This window comes from Pteropus vampyrus, unplaced genomic scaffold (assembly GCF_000151845.1).
Source record: "Pteropus vampyrus isolate Shadow unplaced genomic scaffold, Pvam_2.0 Scaffold212, whole genome shotgun sequence".
Taxonomy (NCBI): Eukaryota; Metazoa; Chordata; class Mammalia; order Chiroptera; family Pteropodidae; genus Pteropus; species Pteropus vampyrus.
The window spans coordinates 306,486-319,017 of NW_011888993.1; the positions used below are offsets into that span (position 1 = coordinate 306,486).

Sequence of the window (12,532 nt, forward strand, 5' to 3'; positions counted from 1 at the left end):
AAAAGCGTCACCCTGATTATGCCACTTGTTGAGACAACTGCTATGGTCACTTAAGCTTCAGTAAAAGAGTGACTGACAGGTCGTGTGCCTGACCACGTGGGTGAACGTCTTCAGCCAGACATCACCCACCAGCAACACCTACCCCTTCCCCAAACGGGACTATTTCAAAGGAGATAAAGAAAAAAACGTGAGAATCACAGTGATGGAGATGAAGCCGCTCCCTGTGTCCCCCATTCCTCCCAGGGACCCCAGCCCACTTCCGCATGCCTGAGCGCTCTTGTGTGACATTTAGCCTCGGCTCTCCCCGCACCCATGCTTTCCAAATCCCCTCACAGAGCAAAGGCCGAGGGGTGGCAGCACGCTTGCTAACTCACCAGTGTCATGATGTCGTTGGCCAAGTCTCTGGCAAGATCTGGGGTAACAAAACAGGACAGGCCGGTCAGTGCCACACCAGTGTCGTACTGACTGGGGCTGCTCAGGTCCTGGAAGGGGAGGGAGAGGGTTAGGGGCGGGCACCAAGCACACATCTCCTGGGTCCCCATGCCCCTGCCAGCCCGAGGAGTAACATGGAGCAGCCGGATCCTCACCGTCACCAAGATAGGAGTGGCATGGGTGTAAGAGGAGGGTGCCCCCTGTACCCCGCACAGCCCACATCTGAGGGGTGCAACGAGGCCTGGGCTCCAGAGGAAGTAGCTTGGCCAGCTGGCCCCAAACACCCGTCGAGCTCACGGCAGGGGAGCTCTGCTTCCATTGAGGTGTCTCCCCCACGACTAGAGGCTACTGCTCTGGGCCCCTCCCAAAGCAAAAGATTCAGCCTGCACCCCACCCCGCTCTGATGCCATCTACCGGCGGCCCTCCACCCTACTCTCACCAAGAGTGGTGGCAGGAGCGTCCCCGCTCTTGACGTGTGGCAAGGGCTGTTTTATATCACAAGCTCGCATCTGGGCAGACATCTCATAAAGAGCCCCCAAAACTTTCATACGAGCACGTGTAGCAAAAAATACCAAGGTGTAATCTAGGAGTTAAGCTCTAGAGCATGCTAGTGATATGGAAATGGTCGCTTTTAAAGTCCCTCCAGGCCACGCTGAAGAGAGACCACCACCTAGGAACCCATGGTGCAGAACCCAGGCCCGACCGGCCAGACTGTCCTCCCAGTGTGAGGCGCAAAGGGCCAGCAGCGCGCCGGACACAGCGGCTCAGAAGCGGGGCTCTGCGGAGCGGGAGGACGCCCCGCCCAGCAGGCAAGTCTGCGGCAGCTGTGCTCAGGAGTCTTGGGTTCGCTCAAAATGGAAACACAGACTGCCAACACCCGGGATGCGAATGAGAGGGACGGAGGTGGTAGGCGGGGCTGCGTAAAAACGGGACTCTGTGCGTGAGGCTGAGACTGCAACGGGCAGAGGGCGCAGCAGCAGTGGTCAAGGTCGTTAAGTCTTACTACAGTATCGTCTGCTCAGGTGTGAGGACGTCTCAAGCTCAGGCCATCTCCCCAGCAGGGTAGGTCTAAGTGACCGCCTTTAGCACATCTCAATGTGAAGCAGTGACAGATCTATGCCTAAATCGAGGTCGTGACTAAGGGGCAGGCAGGGGACAGGATGCGCCAAGATGACCAGCAGGAAAACCACAGCTGGGCCTCGGCAGGCTGGCTGGCATCCTGGTACCCAGGCGACCAAAGCCCCTTCGCCCTCCTCTCTTTTGCTCCCCTCCCGTTTACTGTCCCAGTGCCCCACACGGAGTGCTCGCCCAGCCCCATCCTCCCCAGAGCCACTCCCGGCCAAGGCCGCCCCACCCGCCCCGTCCCAGCATCTAGACTCTAGCACCGCTGTGCAGCCTTGCCCACAGCTGTGAGTCGGTCCCCCAGAACCGCGAGTGTGGCAGTGCCGAGTTCCCAGACCCAAATCTCAGCCCATGCCAGGCATCAGTACCCGGTCAGTGCCGGCACAGCCAGCCTGCCTGACCAGAGCATCCACCTGGGAGCCCACTCCAAAGTCACCGGGTCACCATGTGGGGTGACCAGCACTCATGGGAATCTGGCCCTAGCACCCAGCCACTAGCACCCCAGAGCTATGGTCTCCAGCAACACGGTCTGGGAATGGGAGCGGGGAGTCCCCCATTCCCACTGACATGCCCTCTGCCCTCTCCGCGATCAGGTAAGAAACAAAAGATGTTCATAGTGCTGGAGCCAGAGAGGAAATGTATTACCCGGTGGTCTTCAAAAATCACTTTAAAAGCACGCTTACACGCGACTGAAATATGCACATGGTCTGACTTGAAAGGCCGGGGGCAGAACCTGCACGGGGAGGGGGCGTAACCTCAGCAGGCACTCCGGGAGAGGAGAGCAACCAACAGGGGACAGAAGGGCAGCGCGGCGAGCCTCCGCCGCCCCCGCCAGCCCAGGTGCAAGGGCAGACGGCTCCGCCAAGTCTGGTGTCTCTTGCTAATGACATGGCTGCGGGCGCGGACCGCTTGCTAAGGGAATGACAGCGAGACCCTGCCGACCTCAGCGCCTTCCACTCAAACGTGAGTGACAGAAAACCAGCGTGCAGAACAGACACTCACGGGGGGGTCAAGGAGCCCAGCCAAGACCGAGGAGGCCGTGGGGCCTGCGGGACGGGCGGCCTACCTTGCGGATCTGGTTAGTCGTCAGCATGATGACGTCGGTTCCTTCGTGAAAGCACTGGGAAGCAGCGAGGTAGCCGATGCGCTGTTGGGTCGAACAGACGGAGCGTGAGAGGTGAGACGAGGGGCCCGAGTGCCCTCTGGGAAGCTCCTAGCCCTTCGCCTGAGCTTGGCCCCGAGCAGCCCCCAGGCCCCGGGGCCACAGCTGGGTGGGCACGGGAAGTCATTCGAGAACCTAGCCAGGGTCTGTAAAACTCCAAGAGCATGTGGTCTTCGAAACCAACAGTCCTTTAAGGTCTGCCAACCACAGAGCCCTCACTAACGCTGTACTTCCACTCGTCAGCCAGGAACTGCTTTCACGACCTCATGCAGGAAGTCAACCCAAGTGCTGGGTTTTCCTGGGCTCGAATCTCTCTGCCAGAATGATGCGGCGACCTCGTCACATCTGCACGTGTATGTGATGCCTCAGCCCTCGTGCCGAGCACCGCCTGTTTTGACAAGCGTGGCATTTTATTTAAGAGTAACTGGCACACAGGACGACTGCATCCTTCAAAGAAAGCTTGGGCCTGACCATGGCAAGGACCCAGAGGCAGGTGCTTGGGGCCCTCGGGGCAGGAAGCAGCCTCAGCCGCCAGCCAGTATGCGTTCTCACTGAAAACCAAGCCGATGCGGGAAAATTAAACGGAACACCCACACACAGACCAGATCCTGATGACTGTTTTTCAGGCTATTTACTAAAAATGGGAAACACGCTTATGTTTAACATCGAGTGAGAAGAAAACAGTGTCCCAAGTTGCTCACGGGTAGTGTCCCTCAGAAGATGAACACGAGGCCACAGGACGAGGTGACGAGTGATGGTCTCTGGGTAAGATGGTCAGTGTTGTTTATTTTTAAAGAATTACAAATTTATCTCAATTTGTATTAAAAGTATATATAACTGATCACATAAACTCATACTTTAAATGACGTTACTTAAAATTGAAAGAAAAATACTATGTAAATAGCATTAATAATTGACAAAATCTGTGAAGGTATGGTGGCTGTGTGGCTAAAGTTTGACCGAAATAGGTCACTAGTGTTTTTGTTACCCTATTTTTTTGCAGCACAGCCTCTGCCCATAGGACAGACGGTATAGGTGGCCAGGGGACCCCCTCCTCCCTCCACCAGGGCCCACTCCTCCCCAGCTCCCATCGCCATGGCAACAGGCCCCAACGCAAACTACCTTGAATGTGAACTTGGAGGCGCTCATCACTTCTATGATGTTGAAGGCAGCCCAGCTGATGTCATATCCCAACATTTGCAACTGTTGAGAAGGAAGAGACTCATTCACAAGCCAAAGCTTAAGCCCTAAATCCCAGCGTCCTGTCTTGGCTTGTGGAAGGACACGTGCCATTTGCACTCTGAACACAGCCCAGGGCATCTCATGTCTTCTGACCAGTTAGCCTTCACCTTGCAGAATGCAGGGACAGGTGACAGCAAACACTATGGGACTACGGATGGCTGCAGCTGAAATTCCAGCAGCCGTGCTTGGTTAAAATTCCTTACGATGATACTCATGAAACCTACAATGAGAGGGGACGCCCGCCCCACAAACCCCGAGTCGCCCTCTCTGACCAGGAAAGAGGTCAGGAGGGGATGCCTGGCCTAGGCTCCCATGCCGACCAGGGATCGTAGCAGGGAACCATGCAAAGACCCGGCCCAGGACGGTTCAAGCCCCTCTGCAGGCTTCCTAGTGCCACTCGCAGGGAGCTGAGGGTGCTCCTGCTGACCTCCATGTGGTAAGGGCCCCACTGGTCCCTGGGTCAGGGGGTCCACCACACCCTGTGCCATCTGATAATCCTGGCACCCCGCCCTTCCTCCCTCTAAGAATTAGCCCTGTATGCCCTGAGGCCAGTGCCTAGAGCTGATAGTGTCAAGCAGTGTTTGGCAGGTGGACGATGGACCAATGGATGAAGGGATGGATTGATAGATAATGGATAAGTGGATGGAGGGAGAGATGGACAGACAATGGACAAGTGGATGGAGGAACAGAAAGGTGGACAATGGACAAGTGGATGGAGGGATGGACGGACAGGCAGACAACGGACAAGTGGATGGAGGGATGGACAGATATATGGACAATGGACAAGTGGATGGAGGGACGGATAGACAGACGAACAATGGATAAGTAGATGGAAGGATTGACGGGTAGATGGACAACGGACAAATGGATGGAGGGATGGATGGACAGACAATGGGTAAGTGGATGGAGGGATAGATGGACAGACAATGGACAATTGGATGGAGACATGGATGGACAGACAGACAACGGATAAGTAGATGGAGGGACGGATGGACAGATGAACAATAGATAAGTAGATGGAGGAATGGATGGACAGATGAACAATAGATAAGTAGATGGAGGGACGGATGGACAGATGAACAATAGATAAGTAGATGGAGGAATGGATGGACAGATGGACAATAGATAAGTAGATGGAGGGACGGATGGATAGATGAACAATAGATAAGTAGATGGAGGGACGGATGGACAGATGGACAATAGATAAGTAGATGGAGGAATGGATGGACAGATGGACAATAGATAAGTAGATGGAGGGATAGATGGACAAATGGACAACTGGATGGAGGGATGGACAGACAGATGGATAATGGACACGTGGATGGACGGATGGATGGAGAGACAATGGACAGGTGGATGGAGGGATGGTCGGGTGATGGAGTCAACAGCTGGCCTGACTGCATGGAGGGCGCAGAATGAGAGCATCGCTCGGAAGCGCCACCCAAGCACACAGCCGCGGTACTTACATACGTCAGCTTGCAGACTGCGTTTGCTTTCACGGCGATGTTGTCTTGCTTCAGTTCTTGCTTGATTTCATCGATGCACTGAGAGATATACTTTGCCTGAAAGGAAAAGAAATTGAGAAATTCTGAGTGCCTAATACAGTTAAGAACAATTATTTCAGAAAGAAGCCAGACGCAAAACAAAAGGTCATGCGGCATTTGATTCCGTTTAAGTGACACGTCCAGAAGAGGCAAATCCACAGAGACAGGAAGTGGATTCTTGGTTGCCAGGAGCTGGGGGAAAGGGAAAAGGATGACTTCACGGGGAGGGGATTGCTTTTTGGCATAACGGAATGTTCTAAAACTGATTGTGGTGACAACTGCGTGCTGTGAATGTAGCAAAAACCACTGAACTGTACATCTAACGATGCTGTTATTAAAAAATACATTTCGATGCAATGAGATCTGTGGCTCCTTCACAGCCCTCCTGAGGCACGGGAGTGAGGCTGGAAGGAGAGTAGCTGGCTGGTGAGGGAAAGGAAGAGCCAGGCCCCTGTGGCCACCCAGGAAGAGCATCAGGTGCACAAAGCACAGGCAGGCCAGATGGCGCTGGTCCTGGGGCTGTGACCAGGTATGGGGGCACAGACAGGGAGCCGGGCTGGGGGGAGATCAGCTGTGAGCGGCCACTCTAACCCTTGGTGCCCCAGGCATCCCGGTGCTCCCAGGGCACCAGCCACATCTGGCTGGCTGCACACCAGCCCACCACTCACTGGGCAGGCTCCTCTCAGCCTGATGCCCACTGGCTCCCAGGTCCCCTATCTCTGAGCTTGTCACCTGGGCAGCCTTTCCACAGCAGCAGTAAGCCTGATTAGGAATCTGTCTGTGGCCCCCTGCCTCTCTCTGAGCAATGATGTCAAGGCCCATCCCAACTGCAGCAAGCATTGGTGCTTGGCTCCGCGGGCGCACGGACCCCAGTGTGTGTGTCTGCTCCCGGCAGGTGGGCGCTTGGGCCCCTCCCACTTTTTGGTTCTCATGCATAGTGCTATGTGAACATTTTTGTACGTCTGTGCGATCATGGGTTTTCCATTGCCCTGGTTTCCTCGCTAACTCAGCACGTCTCCTAACACCATTCAAAAAGGCTCGACCGAAGCAGTACTAACCCTCAAGGTCCAGAGTCCCTGATGCGCCCTCTGGGAGCAGCAGTGCAAGGCTCCCATCACCCCCGGAGACAAGCCATGGCAGCCCCAAAGAGTGGTCACCACGGGGTTCAGAACGAGTCCAGCCAGCGCTCCATGACGCACGAGGCGGCACGCTCAGCTACCTGACACAGCAACACAGCTGTCCGGCTGGGGGCTGGGGGCTGACATACCCCACTGCGCCCCCCAGAGGCCATACCACAAGCACGCAGGGCAAGGGGGCCGGGGGCCGCTGCTGCACATGCCCCAGGCTCGGATCCCTAAGGGTGGCCCCAGAGCTCCCTCCTGCCATCGTCTGTCACCAGGACCACACCCCAGGACCCTTGGCTGCCCCAGCACAGGCCACAGGGAAAACCACTGCTGGAGCACTCTTAGCCACAGAACGTTTTATAAATATTTTATGGTCAAGAATTGGTACAATGGAACAAGCGTCACCATATCCTTGCAGCGGGCTTCAGATTACTAAACCCCGCTCAGGGGACCTCGGCTCCTGTCCCTTCCTGCCTCCTGGATCATGACCATTAACGACCTAAAAGGAAGAGAATAAGAAGCCCATCACGAGTGTCGGAGAAGCTGGCCACACATGGCGGGCGGGGTGTGCGTGGTGCAGCCGCTGGGGAGGACGGTCCGCAGCTCCTCCGGAGGGAGACAGGCCCCCGCTCGCAGGCAACACCCCGAGAACACTGACAGCATGTGCTCGAGCACACACAGGCCCCGAATGTACGATTCGTGGCAGGCCTGAAGCAGAAACAACGCAAACATTCAGCGGCTGTGACGGGTGAACACAACGTGGCCCACCCGCCCGTGTCACCTGTCGGGGCAGTGGGGCAGGGCTCACTTCCGGCAGTGTCTGCGCTGCCCCCGTCAGCCCAATTCCCCACAAGCACTGTTTAACAAGAGCCCTCCGTAGACACCAGAGGCGAGCAAAAGCCCTAGAGAGTGTCCTGTTTCTCGCGGCTTTTATCTTGGGTGCCGTGCAGAGAAGCTGGGCCCAAGAAGAGACCTGCGTCCAACTGGCTTCAAGAGCCAGAGCTGAGTTTGGGGTGAACACGGCTGCTGGAAGTGAGGAGGGAAATCCCAGAGAAGACAGAGATGGGGGTTCCGACATTCTGCATGTGAACTCAGCCCAAACCTCTGGTCGACCCGGAACCACGCATGCACAGGCACATTCCACACAGCCCAGCCCAAGCGAAAAAATTAATGTGTTTTGCGGGCCTCATGCCCTCTCCCTGCAAGAGGGGCCTGCCAAACAAAGCCCCTCCCCACAGAGTGCACACCCCGCCGAGAACATAGCGAAATCCAGTCTCCACGGGTCCTGTTTGCAATGCTCAGGACAGAACCCAAAATTATTCAAAATGAGAAACAGGAGAACATAACCTAAACTCAAGAAGAAGAGATAACCAGCTATGAAGACCAGCCCTGAGAGAACCTAGCTGCCGGAATCGACACAAAGATGTCAGTCCAGCAACTGCAGCCACATTCACAAAATGAAACGAAAACATGCTCAGGATGAAGAAAAAGAGAAGAAAGCTCAGCAAAGTGACATAAAGCCAAATGGAAATTATAGAATTGAGAGGTAATTTCCAAAACAAAACATTCACAGAATACACTAAACAGCAAATCGGAGAAGAGTCAGCAAATTTGAAGGTAGAACCACTGAAATCACCCAGTTGGAAGGAGAGAAAGGTTTTAAAAACAGATGACTGTAGCCTCGGGGACTGTGGGACAAAAAGTGTACCATATGTATAAGCGGCGTCTCAGGAAAGGACAGGACAGGACAGGGAAACTATTTGAAGAAATGATGACTTTCTCAAATTTGATGAGACAGAAACGTACAGGTTCAAGAAGCTCAGCGCCCCCAATAGGAAACAAAACCCACACGCAGACAGACAGCGGCCAAAGCGCTAGAGACGGAGCAGAGCGTGCGCCCGCCTTCCAGGCAGCCGGGACGTGGCAGGCTGCAGAGGAGCGTGGCTTCCAACTGCCGCAGCCTCTTGTCAGGAGCAGGGGCCACGAGACGCTGGGGACACCCCCCCGCCCCGCGGGTTCCCTGCCCAAGCATGCATCCCTCAGGAGTGAAGGCAGAACCAGAGCCCAATGGCACCCACCACCCCACCCGTCACAGCACTCACTGGGAGGACAAATGGGACCCACGGAAAGGAACTGACGCTCCGGAAGACCCTGCCTGAACCTTTTAGGTATAAAACAGGTGTGCAGACTCATGGCTCCTCCACACAGGACAAGGGAGGACAGGTGATAAAACAGGAAGGGAATCTGCTTTGCCCTCACTTGGGAGTGCTAACCGGCGACCTACGACAGTCATGAAAAGTTAAGTGAGGGATGTGACGAGGGTGAGCATGTTAATTTTTTATATCCGTACGGCACTGCCAACGGAAAGTAGAATATTTATTTCCCCTTTTACAAGAAACAAACAAACAAAAAAAAAACAGCCAGAGTATGCAGACATCCAGACGCAGGAAATTATGTTGTGAAGGTAAATTAGAAGTCCTTTAAGGTGCGAAGCGTGAATGGCTACGCCTCACCGGCACACTTCCAGCAGCAAGCAGAGGTGCAGCACGCTAAAGGCGCCCCGCCTGCCCCATGCCCGGAGCCCCGAGCCCTGCCACATTCCCCTCGGGGCAGGGGAGTGTGCAACACAGCTGCCCGTTTTGACGTCTTTTTCCCAGTGACAGAATTTAATTTGGAGCACAGGATACAAACATCCTTCATAGATGAACCCCCTTTCCACCCTGCTGCTTGGCAGAGTTCCCGGGCTCATCCCTGGATGAGTGGAGTCAGGGTCTAGGGGTGAGGCCCAGAGAGCCTGTGTTTTCACAAACAGTTGATTCCGAGGTGCCAGCAAGCCCCAAACCACTTCCCCGGCGTGGCCCAGTGTCCCGGGGGCAGACGCGCCCAGTGAGAGCTACTGCCTGAGAGCCAGGACACACACTTCGAGGACATGGGAACCGCAGGTTGCGGGGGGCAGCAATGCGAGGGGCCCTTGGGGAAACCGAGAAAGTCTGTAAGAGAAGGGGCGGGCAGTTACGGTAGGCAGCGCATCTGTGCAGCGGCCCATCTGCACGATGGGCTTCTCTTTTCCTTTATTCCTAAATTATTCTGAATGTAATTTTAATTACAATTGACATTCAGTGTTACTTTCGTTTCAGGTGTACGAGTCAACCGATGTTTATGTGCCTTACGAAGTGTTCTATGACAAGTCTGGTACCCACCTGTCCCCCTATGTCGTCATTACGATGCACTGGCTCCTTCCCACGCTCTACGTTACGCTCCCGACTTATTTCATAATTGGAAGATGGACTTTTCCAGCACAAGGGGGAACAGGGTGCATGGTGGGCCAAACCAGGGCTGGTGTCATGCGAGGTGGACGGCAAGCAAGGTGGTGGCAGGAGAGCAGCTGGAGGCCGGGCTGACGTGGTTCCAAGGGATGAGGGGGCGTGGCTGGGGCCCTCCCGCCTCCCCTTTGTGAGGACCCTGGGCCCCTGGGAACCTAAAGTCGTGACCTTCTCGGGGGGCCTTGACTCGATCCCACTTGCACAGTCCCTCTGCCACATGAAGCAACATGTCCCGGACTAGGATGGGGACACCACTAGGGACCATTATTTAGCTGACCAGTCAGATCACCCAGGGTCTGGGGGAGAGACCAAGACAGCAGGGAGACCAAGGGATGGAGAGGCCAGCCCTACTCGTCCTCCAGGGCACGGGCAACCCAGCTGCAAGACCAGTGGGTCCGGAGTGTCAGTTCCAACCCCGGGGCCCTGAACAGCAGGCAACATCAGCCCCAGGGGCAGAGGGGAAGGGTCCAGTGTCAATGTGGGCTTTGCAGGTTGATGAGAGGGAGCCACGTCGGTGAACATGGGCAGTACCAGCTCAATCCAGGGTCCCCACTAGTAGCTGATCCCAGGATGTGGTTAAATGTGCCTGGATGTTGTTGGGGACAACCCTTGTGAGAGGGACCAGGGGTGGAGGGGAGCTGGGAGATGCCACGTGGGTCCGGCCCTGACCGAAGGGCCAGGGAGGAAAGGCCGGATGGAAGTGGCTTAGAACGTTCAGCAAGGCCAGTCTCCGGCCTGGGGGACACTCCAAGGGGCGCAGAGGGAGGCCTCCGCTGCCTCGAGAAGCACAGGGAGCCTCCAGGAGCGAGGTCGAAGTCAAGTGCGAAAGCAAAGGCAAAGGGAGGTGGCCAGTCACTGGATACTCGGCACCAGGCAGCAGATGCCAACACAACGCTTCCCAGAAGCCATTCCACCCAAACGCCGACGGTACGTGCAGAGCTCGTGCTCGGCTGCGGAGAGCAAACAACTGGAACCGACAAAATGCCCACCCGAGGGGGACTGGCCAAATACCTGAGGCGAGGCCTTCCTGAGCTCACGCGGACAGCTGTCACGAGACCGCTACACCCACGAGCAAGTCGCGGCAGCCTTACTACACTCGATCACCAGTGATTTCGACGCACAGAGCAAAACCTCAAAGGACAGACACCAAACTGATCTACAGGGAGAGACAGTGTCCCTTTTAACTTAATAAACACCTAGTATATTACACAGTTAGGGGTGTAGTTTTATAAAGATTAAAAGTTTCACCCCAAATATGAAAAATATCCGAGGATGAAATATTGAGTCGTTTGGGATTTCTCCTAGCCAAAGCTGACCTGTAGGACAGTCACCAGATTCCCCCCACTGCTGACATCATCCTTGCCGTATTTAAAGATGATAATTCAAGCTCACCAAAAACGTGTGAATTAGACCACTGTTTTTCAAACTTTTGGGACTCATTTTAAGAGACATGTTTCCCATGGTAACCCAACACACACACATGAACATGCTTGGCATCCATAAGCCGAAATTACAATTTTAAGGAAGTTACTCTACTACGTGCTGCATGCAGTCTGGGATTTTCCAGTAGTTTTTTTTTCCCCCACATGAATTCATGCCCGCCTAAGGGGTCACAGGCCGAGGTTTGCAAACCGGGAGCGCTCTGCTGCTCACAGACGCCTGCACTGAGTCTCTCACTGCCCTCATAAGCACTAGAAGGGCGGGCCGCCACGGCCCCCACTTCTCAGGTGACGAAACAGATCAGGGGCCCTCCCCAGGTCACCCAGTGACACAGGCCCTGCCACTACACCATCCTGCCTTTCCCCATGGCCTTTAATTAAAGCCATTCCTAAGGCTCATTTCTATGGTACCACACAGAAGTTTTAAGCTAAAAGCTATCATAAAGCAAACTTTTGGGGGGAACAGTATGGCTGCAGAAAAAGCACATTGGCAGAAGTCCCTGTTGGGGTGTGGTGGGCTGGGAGTAGGGGTAACTAGGAGAGCATCTCAGCAGTCATCGGCTGAGCTCCCACAGGGATAGAGATGCAGGGCTGCAGTCAGAAGTGACACCTCAGTGATGACCCTCGAGATGGTGATGATCTTCTAATGACAAAACCATGGGTGCCATGTCCTGCCAGGAACTACTAACGGGTCAAGGGCAAGGTCCACGTGGGAACCTGGGACTTTTGAGGACATCCAGCACCAGCCTGGCCCTGCGCTGTTAAAAAAAAAAGCTTCCCCCATCAAGATCCCCATTTAATGGGCCGCAAGCCTGTGGGGAAGGCGCCATTAGTTACCACCAGTTCCAAGTGCAGAAACCACAGGTCCCAGCACTGACAGACATACCCTCTGAAAAACCAGGTGTCCTCACCAGAGTGTGTGTCTCTGCTGAAAAGACCCAGTGGCCCATCCCCAAACACACTGCTCAGTGATTCCCCTGGACAGATGGGGCAAAATTGGGAGGTTAACCAGTGCAAAAGAGAAATCTGAGGGTGCAGATCCAGTTTGCTCAGCCAGCACTCAGGAGTAAAGGCCAACCTGCTCCTGTCACCTCAAGAAACCGCGGATCAGAAGAGTTAGCTGCACACTGTAACCGTTGCTATT

General features: G+C 54.9%; 1 protein-coding gene across 1 annotated transcript in view; it reads right to left on the minus strand.

Moving 5' to 3' along the window:
* The window catches only part of AP3D1 (adaptor related protein complex 3 delta 1 subunit), a 29,946-nt gene extending 24,312 nt beyond the window's left edge, over positions 1 to 5,634 (minus strand). The window contains exons 1-4 of the mRNA XM_023538106.1: positions 5,425 to 5,634; positions 3,839 to 3,919; positions 2,621 to 2,701; positions 367 to 482 (exon numbers count right to left, since the gene is read on the minus strand). Of these exons, the coding sequence (XP_023393874.1) occupies positions 367 to 482; positions 2,621 to 2,701; positions 3,839 to 3,919; positions 5,425 to 5,619 (473 nt within the window). The 5' untranslated portion in view covers positions 5,620 to 5,634. The remainder of the gene's footprint in view (positions 1 to 366; positions 483 to 2,620; positions 2,702 to 3,838; positions 3,920 to 5,424) is intronic.
* Between the last annotated feature and the right edge of the window lie 6,898 nt (positions 5,635 to 12,532).